This window comes from Ranitomeya imitator, chromosome 3, assembly GCF_032444005.1.
Source record: "Ranitomeya imitator isolate aRanImi1 chromosome 3, aRanImi1.pri, whole genome shotgun sequence".
In the NCBI taxonomy this organism is placed as follows: domain Eukaryota; kingdom Metazoa; phylum Chordata; class Amphibia; order Anura; family Dendrobatidae; genus Ranitomeya; species Ranitomeya imitator.
In genome coordinates, this window is record NC_091284.1 from 379,495,460 (window position 1) to 379,510,739 (window position 15,280).

A 15,280-nucleotide genomic window follows, 5' to 3' on the forward strand; every position below is an offset into this window, starting at 1 on the left:
ATATTATGCAGGCAGTGTATCAAGCACATGGATAGTTTCCCTCGGCTTTCTTGCCACTTAGGCGTGTGCCAGTGGCTTTAATTAAGTATGGTATAGGGAGGTCTCATGTGTATGTGATGTGCCACACTGTATGGTTCTATTTTTCCTGTTATTTACAAATATAGCAGTTGCGGTGACTTGTGCCTTATTCCTAGTGGCCTCTAGTTGTGGTTTGAGGTACCTAGGTAATTATGATACATGTTAAATTGTTGGTTTACTATAATAAAATTTGTTAAATTTTACATTCCTTGTGCCAATCTTTTATTTTCTTTGGTTTGGTACTGTGGTCTTATGTACTGTTACGGAATGTGACCAAGCTTTGTGCTTAGGTCATTTGGATTTAAATGTATGCAGTTCTTTCTTTAGGGGTAGTTAGCTCTTAGGCTGTGACGAGATGCCTAGGGAGAGTTAGGAGCATTCCACGGCTACTTCTAGTGTTGTGTTGAGCTTAGGGACTGCGGTCAGTACAGTTACCACTTCCTTCAGAGCTCGTTCCATGTTGCTCCTAAACCACCGTATTATAACAGTACAAGTGGACAAAAATGAATTAAATGCATCTCAAAAGAAGGAAAAGAAAGTTCTGAACCATTTTTTTTTCTGTGCTCTGGTTTGTCTTTTTTTTCCTCTTGATATCTGGGTGGTTCAGGATATATGCTTTGGCATGGATGTTCAGGGTTTGTTTTCTCATGTGGATCAACTTGCTGCAAGAGTACAGAGTATCCAGGACTATGTTGTCCAGACTCCGGATTTAGAGCCTAGAATTCCTACTCCTGATTTGTTGTTTGGGGACAGATCCAAGTTTTTGAACTTTAAAAATAACTGCAAATTGTTTTTTGCTTTGAAACCCCGTTCTTCTGGTGATCCCATTCAGCAAGTAAAAATCATCATATTCTTGCTGCGTGGTGACCCTCAAGACTGGGCTTTTTCTCTTGAAACAGGGGATCCGGCATTATTGAATGTAGATGCATTTTTTCAAGCGCTCGGATTATTGTATGATGAACCTAATTCTGTGGATCATGCAGAAAAAACCCTGTTGGCCTTGTGTCAAGGTCAGGAAGCGGCAGAGTTATACTGCCAGAAATTTAGAAAATGGTCTGTGCTCACTAAATGGAATGAAGAGGCTCTGGCTGCTATTTTCAGAAGAGGTCTTTCTGAAACCCTTAAAAATGTTATGGTGGGCTTTCCTACGCCTGCCGGTTTGAGCGAATCTATGTCTCTAGCCATTCAGATTGATCGGCGTCTGCGCGAGTGCAAAGCTGTGCACCATATGGCAGTATCCTCTGAGCAAAGTCCTGAACCTATGCAATGTGATAGGATTTTGACAAGAATAGAACGGCAGGAATTCAGACGTCAGAATAGGCTGTGTTTTTACTGTGGTGATTCGGCTCATGTTATCTCTGATTGCCCTAAGCGTACTAAGAGAGTCGCTAGGTCTGTTACCATTAGTACTATACAGCCTAAATTTCTCTTATCTGTGACCCTGATTTGCTCATTGTCGTCCTTTTCTGTCATGGCATTTGTGGATTCAGGCGCTGCCCTGAACTTAATGGACTTAGAATTCGCTAGGCGTTGTGATTTTTCCTTGCAGCCTTTGCAGAGCTCTATTCCTTTGAGGGGTATTGATGCTACACCCTTGGCCAAGGATAAACCTCAGTACTGGACACAGATGACTATGTACATGGCTCCTGCACATCAGGAAGATTGCCGTTTTCTGGTGTTGCATAACCTGCATGATGTTGTTGTATTGGGATTTCCATGGTTACAGGAACATAATCCGGTGCTGGATTGGAAAACTATGTCGGTGACTAGTTGGGGTTGTCGAGGAGTACATAGTGACGTTCCTTTGATGTCAATTTCCTCTTCCCCCTCTTCTGAGGTCCCTGAGTTTTTGTCGGATTTCCAGGATGTATTTGATGAGCCCAAGTCCAGCTCCCTTCCTCCGCACAGGGACTGTGATTGTGCTATTAACTTGATTCCTGGTTGCAAGTTCCCTAAGGGCCGACTTTTCAATCTGCCTGTGCCAGAGCATGCCGCCATGCGGAGTTATGTTAAGGAGTCTTTGGAGAAGGGGCATATTCGGCCGTCTTCGTCACCATTGGAAGCGGGTTTCTTTTTTGTTGCTAAGAAGGATGGCTCCTTGAGACCCTGTATTGATTATCGTCTTCTTAATAAGATCACGGTCAAATTCCAATACCCCTTGCCTTTGCTTACTGATTTGTTTGCTCAGATTAAGGGGGCTAGTTGGTTTACTAAGATTGACCTCCGAGGGGCATATAATCTTGTTCGTATTAAACAGGGTGACGAATGGAAAACTGCATTTAATACGCCCGAAGGCCATTTTGAATACCTTGTGATGCCATTTGGGCTCTCTAATGCTCCATCTGTGTTCCAGTCTTTCATGCATGATATTTTCCACAATTATCTTGATAAATTCATGGTCGTATATTTGGATGATATTTTGATTTTTCCCGATGATTGGGAGTCTCATGTGAAGCAGGTCAGGATGGTATTCCAGATCCTTCGTGATAATGCTTTATTTGTGAAGGGGTCTAAGTGCCTATTCGGAGTTCAGAAGGTCTCTTTTTTGGGTTTTATTTTTTCTCCCTCGTCTATAGAAATGGATCCTGTTAAGGTCCAAGCTATTCATGACTGGATTCAACCCACATCTGTGAAGGGTCTTCAAACATTTTTGGGCTTTGCTAATTTCTATCGCCGTTTCATTGCCAACTTTTCCAGTGTGGTTAAGCCCCTTACTGATTTGACGAAGAAAGGCGCTGATGTGACAAATTGGTCCTCTGAGGCTATTGAGGCCTTTCAGGAGCTTAAACGCCAATTTACTTCTGCCCCTGTGTTGCGTCAGCCGGATGTTTCTCTTCCTTTTCAGGTTGAGGTCGACGCTTCTGAGATTGGGGCAGGGGCCGTTTTGTCTCAGAGGGAGTCTGATGGCTCTTTGATGAAACCGTGTGCTTTTTTTTCCAGAAAGTTTTCGCCTGCGGAACGCAATTATGATGTCGGCAATCGGGAGTTGTTGGCTATGAAATGGGCGTTTGAGGAGTGGCGACATTGGCTTGAGGGAGCTAAACACCGTGTTGTGGTCCTGACCGATCATAAGAATCTGATTTACCTCGAGTCGGCCAAGCGGCTGAATCCTAGACAGGCTCGATGGTCCCTGTTTTTCTCCCGTTTTGATTTTGTGGTCTCGTATCTTCCGGGATCTAAGAATGTTAAGGCTGATGCCCTCTCTAGGAGTTTTTCGCCTGATTCTCCTGGAGTCCTTGAGCCGGTTGGCATTCTTAAGGAGGGGGTGATTCTTTCTGCTATCTCCCCTGATTTGCGGCGGGTGCTTCAGGAATTTCAGGCTGATAGGCCTGACCGCTGTCCAGTGGGGAAGCTGTTTGTTCCTGATAGATGGACAAGTAAGGTAATTTCTGAGGTTCATTGTTCAGTGTTGGCTGGTCATCCTGGGATTTTTGGTACCAGAGATTTGGTTGCTAGGTCCTTTTGGTGGCCTTCCTTGTCGCGCGATGTGCGTGCTTTTGTGCAGTCCTGTGGGAATTGCGCCCGGGCCAAGCCTTGCTGTTCCCGCGCTAGTGGGTTGCTTTTGCCTTTGCCAGTCCCTGAGAGGCCCTGGACGCATATTTCCATGGATTTTATTTCGGATCTTCCTGTTTCCCAGAAGATGTCTGTTATCTGGGTTGTTTGTGACCGGTTCTCTAAAATGGTCCATCTGGTACCTTTGCCTAAGTTGCCTTCCTCCTCAGATTTGGTTCCGTTGTTTTTTCAGCATGTGGTTCGTTTGCATGGCATTCCGGAGAATATTGTGTCTGACAGAGGTTCTCAGTTTGTCTCTAGATTTTGGCGGGCCTTTTGTGCTAGGATGGGCATTGATTTGTCTTTTTCTTCGGCGTTTCATCCTCAGACTAATGGCCAAACTGAGCGAACTAATCAGACCTTGGAGACCTATTTTAGATGCTTTGTGTCTGCTGATCAGGATGATTGGGTGTCTTTCTTCCCGTTGGCCGAGTTTGCCCTTAATAATCGGGCTAGTTCGGCTACTTTGGTTTCACCTTTCTTTAGTAATTTTGGTTTTCATCCTCGTTTTTCTTCTGGGCAGGTTGAGCCTTCTGATTGTCCTGGTGTTGATTCTGTGGTGGACAGGCTGCAGCAGATTTGGACTCATGTGGTGGACAATTTGACGTTGTCTCAGGAAAGGGCTCAACGTTTTGCTAACCGCCGTCGGTGTGTTGGTCCCCGGCTTCGTGTGGGGGATTTGGTTTGGTTGTCTTCTCGTCATGTTCCTATGAAGGTTTCTTCTCCTAAGTTTAAGCCTCGGTTTATTGGTCCTTATAAAATTTCTGAAATTATTAATCCGGTGTCTTTTCGTTTGGCTCTTCCAGCATCTTTTGCCATTCATAATGTTTTCCATAGATCTTTGTTGCGGAGATATGTGGTGCCCGTTTGTTGTGGATTCTGTTTTTGGGCTCCCTCTGGTGGTTACTGATGGTACTGGGTGACTTGTGTTTTCTGCGGTCTCTGGTGTCCACCTGTTCTATCAGGATATGGGAGTTTCCTATTTAACCTGGCTTTCTTGTCATTTCCTCGCCGGCTATCAATGTAATCAGTGTGTCTTGTTACCAGGAGGATAATTCTTGGGTTGTTGCCTCCGATGTCCATGCCACCGATTTGGTTCGTGCTTTTCACTTGGCTCGTCCTGATCGGCCTGGGGGCTCTGGTGGGGGTTCGGTGACCCCTCCTCAAAGGGGGTACTGTTGTGAATTCCGCTCTTGGGCTCCCTCCGGTGGTTGTAAGTCGCACTTTTGTGAGTTCTGCTCTTGGGCTCCCTCTTGTGGTTTCCAGTGGTATGGCTGCTCCTTGGAGTTAGCTGTCATCAGCTGCCTCCACTTATCGTCTCTTCTGCTCGGCTATTTAGGCCTGGCTCTTTCTTCAGCCAGTGCCACTTGTAAATGGTTCCTGGTTGGATTCACATCTCTTTGGAGTTCCCTGTTATCCTGACCAGTTCAGCAAAGCTAAGTTTTTGCTTGCTCTTTTCTGTCTATAGATTGTGGACTTATCCATTCTGTGATTTCTATGTTTGTCCAGCTTATCAGTGTGAATTAATTCTGTCTTGCTGGAAGCTCTGGGAGGCAGATTTGCCCTCCACACCTTTAGTCAGGTGTGGAGATTTTTTGTAAACTCTGCGTGGATTTTTGCAGTGTTTTATACTGACCGCACAGTATTCCATCCTGTCCTATCTATTTAGCTAGACTGGCCTCCTGTGCTCATCCTGGTTTCATTCTGTGTATGTCTTTTCCCTCTCCACTCACAGTCATTATTTGTGGGTGGCTAATCTATCCTTTGGGGATTTTCTCTGAGGCAAGATAGCTTTCCTGCTTCTTTCTTTAGGGGTAGTTAGCTCTTAGGCTGTGACGAGATGCCTAGGGAGAGTTAGGAGCATTCCACGGCTACTTCTAGTGTTGTGTTGAGCTTAGGGACTGCGGTCAGTACAGTTACCACTTCCTTCAGAGCTCGTTCCATGTTGCTCCTAGACCACCGTATCATAACAGTACACCCCAATTTACCTGGGAGCCAATTGGACTACGGGCTCTAAGGACACAGCACTCCAGCTGGGGCTTGTAACATCTGAATTGTGAATAAAACCTGTGAAGACTGAACAATGCTATGTCCTCCAATTTATTACTGCATCACTTGCTCTGCACTGCAACCATCATCATCCCCATCTTTTACACCATAACTGCCCTGGGGGAATACCTCTGCCTGTGGAGAGCTGAACCAACTCTGCTACATCAAGAACTAACCCAGTGGACTGGATCTGCAGCATCGGCTAACACCTTATTTGCCGAATACCACAGGTGGCATTACAAACAATTCCCCTTTTCCCGTAAACTTTCTTCCCCTTATCATCATCATTATTTTCAACTAGATGGTGGCCCGATTCTAACGTATTGGGTATTCTAGAATATGTATGTATGTATGTATATAGCAGTCACATAGTATATAGCACAGCCACGTAGTATATAACACAGCCCACATAATGTATAGCACAGCCCACCCAGTATATAACACAGCCCACGCAGTACATAACACAGCCCACGTAATATATAGCACAGCCCACGCAGTATATAACACAGCCCATGCAATATATAACACAGCCCACGCAATATATAGCACAGCCCACGCAGTATATAACAGCCCACGCAGTATATAACACAGCCCACGCAGTATATAACACAGCCCATGTAATGTAAAGCACAGCCCACACAGTATATAACACTGCCCACGTAGTATATAGCAGCCACGCAGTATATAACACAGCCCACGTAGTATATAGCAGTGTGGGCACCATATCCCTGTTAAAAAAAAGAATAATTAAAATAAAAAATAGTTATATACTCACCCTCCGGTGTCCAGCGAAGCTGTCCCGATGCACGCGCTGCTGCCGCCAGCTTCCGTTCCCAGAGATGCATTGCAAAATTACCCAGATGACCGATAAGTCTTCTGGGTATTTCACAATGCATCTCTGGGAACGGAAGCTGGCGGCAGCCACGCACGCATCAGCGGACGACGGAAGGTAAGAATAGCAGGTTTTTTGTTTTTTTATTATTTTTAACATTAGATCTTTTTACTATTGATGCTGCATAGGCAGCATCAATAGTATAAATTTGGTCGTACAGGGTTAATAGCAGCGTTAACGGAGTGCCTTACACCGCGGCATAACGCGGTCTGTTAACGCTGCCATTAACCCTGTGTGAGCTCTGACTGGAGGGGAGTATGGAGCGGACCGGGTCACTGCTGCCATGACCACAACCCCTTTAAGAACTGTCCAACCCAGCCCAAGTACCCCACAGCCCTGGCGGGTGCTCCATTTGCATGGTATGGAAATAGCGGCCCCACATCAGTGCACAGAAGGTAAGCAATCGAATTAACCCTTAGCACCTAATAGGGATAAGGGAGAAATAACCCTAAACATAGCTACCAAAGCAGCTCAAGGAGGGAAGTCCTAATGTCCACCAAAATGGGCAGCAAGTCCACATGGAGGGGGTGTGGGAAGACCCTACTCTTGAACTCTATAGGTTTTCTTTGGGAATACTTCATGCATGTTGATTTTCTGAGTTTACCCTCTACTCATTCATTCCAAGTTGAACTTGCCATTTTTTCTTTTGGAATTGTGAGTATCATTTACTTATCCATTTGCCTAACTTTCAAATTTTCCAAATTTTGGTGTTGTATCAGCTTGTTTGCTTACATTTACTAGTTGCATAATCCTGCTGCACTTGTCACTGTATTTGTTTAGGATTTGGGACAGCATTGTATACATTTGTATATCAAGTGGGTTGAATTCTAAACCTTATGTTATTGTTTTTTGCACTTGCACTTTTTTGCACTTGCACCTTGCGCAGGCGTGTACTATGGAGGACAGAGAATGAACTTCAATCCAATACTGCGGCCAGCATGCAGCCAGCGGGTAAGGAAAGGGTGAATCAAACACCTGAAAACTCCGCCCATATGACCGAAAACCGGTCCCGCCAAATTCAGGTGACAGGTTCCCTTTAAGAACAACAGCTCCTTCTCTTCCTCTCTCATCTTTCTTTAAATCAAAGAGCCCAATGTAAGTGAGACACTTAAAGGGAAGGTACCGCGTTTGTAGGTCATTAATGTAGCATAACATGCTGCTATGAGCACGTTTGAAATGCATGTGAAACAGATTTCATGTGTTATATGAGTTTAAAGAATGCACTGGGGGCTGACATCTTGGTTTTGCAGCAGTAGCAGGGCACTATCAGTGTCAGATTACGGCACCCCATGGACATAGGAGATAATAGACCAGCGCTGACCCTATCTGTAACATTGCAGCCTCAATGCTCCCCCTAGTGGTAAATATGTATATTTGTACAAAAATATATAATATTTTTCATATAGAAATGTTTGCAAACAGTGCAAACATTGCATTAATACATTTTAATTACTATTTTAAGCTTAATTTCACAAAAAAAAAATACAAGAAAACTGGTGGCACCTTCCCTTTAACTCCTTTTGTGTGTCTGACACCGTACATGTTAAGTTTTGTGCCTCAATATGAAATAAAGTTTTTGTTGCCTACAGTGTTGTCAGTGTCACACCATTCGGCAGCACCCTGAGTTAGTAACCCTTGTTTATTGTATTCTTTTGCACTCTTTTACCTTCATGCCACTGTTTCGTGTTCACTGTATAGTAGTTAGGCTAGTAGTCGTTATACAGCTGTATTTTTACACTTTAATGACATCTAGTGGCCAATAGTAGGTACTGCTAAGACAAAACAGCTCTATAGAATTTGTGACTTCCAGTTGCCTATTTCCTCATGTCTTTGCTTAACAATAATTTAGGTTCATAATGTCCTTTCATTATTAAAGTACTGCATTTTAGTTCATTTAGTAATTTGCTACTGCACGTTCTCAGATCTACAGACTGGGGGTGTTCTCCTGTATGGTACATACTGTGGGTAGGTAGTGTGACATTATAGTAATCCTAACCCCTTCCCAATAACTATGTTTTGGTCATAAATTTATAGGAATTTTGCACACCAAAACAACCCTTTTGGGTTGTCATTATGATTTAAAGAGAGAAAACGCAGCAGTTTGACAATAAATGGCTTCACCCAGCCACTAACCATGAGTGGAGAAACAGTTTTGGTGTTATCTTTCATATTCTCTGAAAAAAGGCCAAGAAAGCAAAAATTCTGCCGGGGTATGTAAACTTTTGAGCACAACTGTATATATACCAGGATGGGGCCAAGATAAGAGACATATACCAGAATGGGTGATATATATATCAGGATGGGGCCCAGGATAAGGGACATATATACCAGCATGTGGGATATATACACCAGGACAGAGGACATATATATAAATATACAATTATGGAGGGGCCAGGTCCAAATCTTGCACAAGGGTCCATCGGACTCTAGTTATGCTAGTGTTTGGGGCATTACTCCAGCGCGACTCGATCCCCTTCCTTGTTTACCAGGTGAAGCACTGTATATTTGGGACATCACTCCAGCGCATGCTCTATCCCCTTCATTATTTACTTGGCACAGAACAGTACATTTCTCAGTGACTGTTCCTGGTACTGCAGCTCAATCCCATTAACCTGAGCCACTGACTAGGCATAGGGGCAACCAAATGTACAGTGCCGTGCCAAGTAAGCAATAAATGGTTTGCTGCTCTCATTGAAGATCTATGGCCCCTTCATTCCGTTGACCTGAGTGTTGGACCCCTCATAAGCAGATATGCTCAGATTTATGCTCTATTCCATAAACTGCTTACATTTTAAATAGAGATAATTGTGCCTTATTACACCTTTGATTGTGTTTTTATTTTGTTCAAAACAGATGCTCCATGGAAGATTCTGCTGACTATAGTGTTGTGGCTACTAATAGTTTTGGGCAGGCAACGTCCTTTGCCAATGTGCTTGTTAAGCGTAAGTCATTTTAAATATCATTAATTGAATTATCTACCATTGAAAAAATAAACTGAAAGAAAAGCAAAAAAATTATCCTGAGTCCAGTAATGAAGAATATTGAAATATTTAATCTTAATTGAATATCAAGAGACGTTAAAAACATGGGTCATACAATGAAAAGTTGCGACAAACTTCGGATGGGAGGAAAATGTGTGGTAAATATGTAACAATTATCGCATGGATAAGGATATACAGTATATTTACATGTATAGAACATCAGCTGTTATTTGAAAATAAATATACTATAAGGGCATATAAAAAAGAATAACAGAGAGATATGTACAGTACAGACCAAAAGTTTGGACACACCTTCTCATTTAAAGATTTTTCTGTATTTTCATGACTATGAAAATTGTACATTCACACTGAAGGCATCAAAACTATGAATTAACACATGTGGAATTATATACTTCAGTGTGAATGTACAAATTTCATAGTCATGAAAATACAGAAAAATCTTTACAGAGAAGGTGTGTCCAAACTTTTGGTCTGTACTGTATATACAGTAAGTATGTTAGTTACTGTATATAGGACAGTGTCTAAAATCATTGTCCTATTGATGGAAGGGTTAAATAGACATATGTAAGTCCTAAAATAGTATACCATTTAAATAGAACATATACCAGGCTTGGGCAAATTGCGGCCCTTTGAGTGATTCCTGTGCGGCCCACAGACCGGGACAGCTAAAGCGCAGGATTCAGTGGCATCCCGCACCACACGGCCACCAAATTTTTTCTAATTCACAGTACATTGTGAGAAATTGTAGGGACATCATGCTGTGCCCTACGGAAATATGTGGGAATATCATACTGAATCAGGTTTTATGGGGGGTACATACTGTGTAGGGGTGCTGTGTGGGGATATACTGCATGAAGGCATCATACTGTGTGGTGGGCATTGTGGGAACATCATACTGTGTAAGGAGGTAAATTATACAATGTGAGAGGGTTGGTGGGGGCATCATACTATTTGAGGGCCTGTATGGGGACATCATGCTATGTAGGGAGCTGTATGGGATAACATACTATGTATGGATACTGTGGGGGCAACATTTTGAGTCGCCCCGCCTGGGCCGTGGGTACTCGGTACCGGGTCCTGCGGTTCACAGGGGGATGTCATGGTGGCGACCCAGTCCGTGGCCCTGGGTGCCCATGTAAAAGGGAAAGGTCTTTAAAGGGAAAAATTATATGTTTGTGACGCCACCTGTGGTATTCGGTCAGGGTGACCAACGCTGCTTTAAGGGGTCTGCTGGGGTGATGTTATGGCAGCTAGATGGTATACCTTCCCACAGGTGAAGTATGTCCTCAGGGCTCCCGGTGTGTAGATGGTGGAATGGTGAGAGGTGCAGAGAAGAACGAGGACACAGGATTGCAGTCTCTTTACCTTGTTTACTGTTGGTTTCAGCAGCCACAGTCCAGGGCACCAGATCACAGGGCAGGCAGGGTCCGGCCAGTTCGGAGGCAAGTCCAGAGTCCCCTTATCCAGGTGGAGAATAAAAGCCTTCCTTTGCGCTATAGTGGTGTAGTCCCTTACTGCTAGAAGCTTCACATAAGGTCCTTATAGATGTTATCTCTCTCTCTGTCCCCCAGATAGGATAGGACAAAACACGTATGACTGGTGACTTGAGCCTGTTTATAGGATCTCTTAGATGACCCGGCTCTGTGGGGTGTCACCGTGCCTCCTGGGTGTGGGTGTGGACAGGTAACGAGCAATTAGCTGTCCTGCCGGTCTCTGATGTAAGGCATGGAGGTCCTTACAACCTCTGTGTTCCGGCTACCGGATTTCTGTGCCTCAGAAGGAGGCAGCCTGCTCGGGGCTGGTCCCCTTCTGGTATCCTCTCCGGTGCTTCCTCTCCTGCACGCTCACTGCACTCAATTCTGCCTTCTAAAATGTCTTTTTCCAGGAGCTGCAGCTCTGGGGGCATGCACAGCTCTGTAAACCCTCTGTCCTCCTCACACGGCTGTCGGGAACTCACTGACTCTCCCTACAGACTACCAGTTATATATATGGGGAGTTACCTAGTAAGTAGGATCAAAAGCTCCCCCTGGTGGCCTGGAGTGTGAATGTGTTGCATGTTTGTGGTACCTGGTTACAGTTATCCTCTCTTGCCTCCAAACGTAGCATCACTCTCCCCGGGAGGAAAGCAATGCTACTGTGACGACCAGGACCGTGGGGCACCACAATTTTGTGTTGTGATATGTTGATTAGGGTGCGTGGCTGAATAACAGAAGGAGAAAAATTTGCTACTTTATATAAACTTTAGAAAAAGCAGTATATTGTATGTTTTTTATTAGCTGCTGTAGTGAAGAACATTTTACATGTGTTAACAGTAGCAGTGAGTCACCAGACTTAATTCTGCTCAAGATTAATTGATAAAAAATGATCAAAATAAATAATAATGAGCAGAATTAACCCCTTAGCGACCGTCGATACGCCTTTTAACGGCGGCCGCTAAGGGTACTTAAACCACAGCGCCGTTAATTAACGGCGCTATGGAAAAAGTGAATAGCGCCCCCCAGAGTCGGATTTTCTCCGTGGTCATGGCTGCTGGGGGTAGCCGAGACCCCAGAGAACATGATTCGGGGGGTTTTGTACCGACCACGCATTTGCGATCGCCGGTAATTAACCGTTTACCGGCGATCGCAAAAACAAAACAAAACGTGATCTCTTTTTTAATTTCTCTGTCCTCCGATGTGATCGCACATCAGAGGACAGAGAAAGGGGGTCCCAGATAGCCCCCCGATACTCACCTATCTCCCCCGGTGCTCCTCATGGCTCCCGGTGGGCGCCGCCATCTTCAAAATGGCGGGCACATGCGCAGTCCGCCGGCCGGCCCCGGGAGAATCTTTGGGGTCTCGGCTGCCGTGGGTAGCCGAGACCCCAAAGAGCATGATCGGGGTCGATTTTACCGACCCCTGTTTTGCGATCGCCGGTAATTAACTGTTTACCGGCGACCGCAAAAAAAAAAAAAAAGCAAAGTGTAATTCTCTGTCCTCTGATGTGATCGCACATCAGATGACAGAGAAATAGGGGGAATCGGGAACCCTATTATACTTACCGATGTCCCTGGGTCCTCCTGCTGCTCCTCCTGGCCTCCGGCATCTTCTGGGCAAAAGAAAATGGCGGGCGCATGCGCAGTGCGCCCGCCATCTGTTTCCATCTGCCGGACGGCAGGAGAAGAGCAGTTGGGGCTAAAATTAGGGTTAGGGTTAGGGCTAGGGTTAGGGCTAGGGTTAGGGCTAGGGTTAGGGTTAGGGCTAGGGTTAGGGCTAGGGTTAGGGTTAGGGCTAGGGTAAGGGCTAGGGCTAGGGTTAGGGCTAGGGCTAGGGTTAGGGCTAGGGTTAGGGTTAGGGTTAGGGCTAGGGTTAGGGCTAGGGTTAGGGCTAGGGTTAGGGCTAGGGTTAGGGCTAAATTTAGGGTTAGGGTTGGGGCTAAATTTAGGGTTAGGGTTAGGGCTAAATTTAGGGTTAGGGTTGGGGCTAAATTTAGGGTTAGGGTTGGGGCTAAATTTAGGGTTAGGGTTGGCGCTAAATTTAGGGTCAGGCTTCTTTCACACTAACGTCGGTACGGGGCCGTCGCAATGCATCGGCCCGACATACCGACGCACGTTGTGAAAATTGTGCACAACGTGGGCAGCGGATGTAGTTTTTCAACGCATCCGCTGCCCAATCTATGTCCTGGGGAGGAGGGGCGGAGATACAGCCACGCATGCGCGGTCAGAAATGGCGGATGCGACGTACAAAAAACGTTACATTGAACTTTTTTTGTGCTGACGGTACGCCAAAACACTGATCCAGTGCACGACGGACGCGACGTGTGGCCATCCGTCACGATCCGTCGGCAATACAAGTCTATGGGCAAAAAACGCATCCTGCGGGCACATTTGCAGGATCCGTTTCTTGTCCAAAACGACGGATTGCGACGGATGCCAAACGACGCAAGTGTGAAAGTAGCCTTAGGGCTAGGGTTAGGGTTGGGGCTAAAGTTAGGGCTAGGGTTGGGGCTAAGGTTAGGGTTAGAGTTGGGATTAGGGTTAGGGTTTGGATTAGAGTTGGTATTAGGGTTAGGGTTGGCATTAGGGTTACGCTTGGGATTAGGGTTAGGTTTGGGATTAGGGTTAAGGTTAGGGTTGTGATTACGGGTTTATTGGGATTAGGGTTAGGTTTGAGGTTAGGGTTGAGATTAGGATTAGGGGTGTGTTGGATTTAGGGTTTTGATTAGGGTTATGGTTAGGGTTGACATTAGGGTTGTTTTGGGGTAAGGGTTGTGATTATCGTTAGGGTTAGTAATTAGGATTATGGATCAGGTTGGGATTAGGGTTAAGGGTGTGTTGGGGTTAGGGTTGGAGCTAGAATTGGGGGGTTTTGTTGTGAATTCTGTTATCGAACTCCCTCCAGTGGTCATGAATGATACTTCGGCGAGTTCTGTCCATGGACTCTCTCTGGTGGTTGTGAGTGGAGCTGCTGGTTCTGAGGTTCCTTCCACAGGTGACCTAGTTTAGTCTTAGGCTGGCTGCTGTATTTAACTCCACTCTGATCGTTACTCTATGCCAGCTGTCAATGTTCTTGTACTGGTTCAGTTCGCTCTTGGATCTTTCTGGTGACCTGTCTACTCCAGCAGAAGCTAAGTCCCTGCTAGTTAATTATTTGTTCATTGTTTCCTTGTCCAGCTTGCTATCATGATTTTGCCTTGCTAGCTGGAAGCTCTGGGATGCAGAGTGGCACCTCCGCACCATGAGTCGGTGCGGAGGTCTTTTTGCACACTCTGCGTGGTCTTTTTGTAGTTTTTTGTGCTGACCGCAAAGATACCTTTCCCATCCTCAGTCTGTTTAGTAAGTCTGGCCTCCCTTTGCTGAAACCTGTTTCATTTCTGTGTTTGTGACTTTCATCTTTTCTCACAGTCAATATATGTGGGGGGCTGCCTTTTCCTTTGGGGAATTTCTCTGAGGCAAGGTAGGCTTTATTTTCTATCTCTAGGGCTAGTTAGCTCTTAGGCTGTGAAGTGGCGTCTAGGTAGAGTTAGGTACGCTCCACGGCTATTTCTAGTTGTGTGTGATAGGATTAGGGGTTGCGGTCAGCAGAGCTCCCACTTCCCAGAGCTTGTCCTGTGTGAGTTTAACCATCAGGTCGTTCCAGGTGCTCCTAACCACCAGGTCCATAACAGTACAGCTGGCCCAAAGTATTAATGCGTCTCAATAGAGGGATAAGAGAAGTTCTGAGACCATTTTTTTTTCTCTGCAGTGTGTTTTGTCTTTCTTTTCCCCTTAACCTCTGGGTGGTTCAGGACACAGGTGTAGATATGGACATTCAAGGTCTGTCCTCTTGTGTGGATCATCTCACTGCAAGGGTACAAAACATTCAAGATTTTGTGGTTCAGAATCCGATGTTAGAGCCTAGAATTCCAATTCCTGATTTGTTTTCTGGGGATAGATCTAAGTTCCTGAATTTCAAAAATAATTGTAAACTGTTTCTAGCTTTCAAACCCCGCTCCTCTGGTGACCCCGTTCAACATGTAAAAATCATTATTTCTTTGTTGCGTGGTGACCCTCAAGACTGGGCATTTTCCCTTGCGCCAGGAGATCCGGCATTGCGTGATGTAGATGCGTTTTTTCTGGCGCTTGGATTGCTTTATGATGAACCGAATTCAGTGGATCAGGCAGAGAAAATCTTGCTGGCTTTGTGTCAGGGTCAGGATGAAGCGGAGGTGTATTGTCAGAAGTTTAGAA

At 45.2% G+C, this 15,280-nt stretch overlaps 1 protein-coding gene across 1 annotated transcript in view; it reads left to right on the plus strand.

Moving 5' to 3' along the window:
* Positions 1-15,280, plus strand: part of MYOM3 (myomesin 3) — a 252,275-nt gene that overhangs the window by 69,421 nt on the left and 167,574 nt on the right. Inside the window, exon 7 of the mRNA XM_069756945.1 lies at positions 9,425-9,513. Coding sequence (XP_069613046.1) covers positions 9,425-9,513 — 89 coding nt within the window. The remainder of the gene's footprint in view (positions 1-9,424; positions 9,514-15,280) is intronic.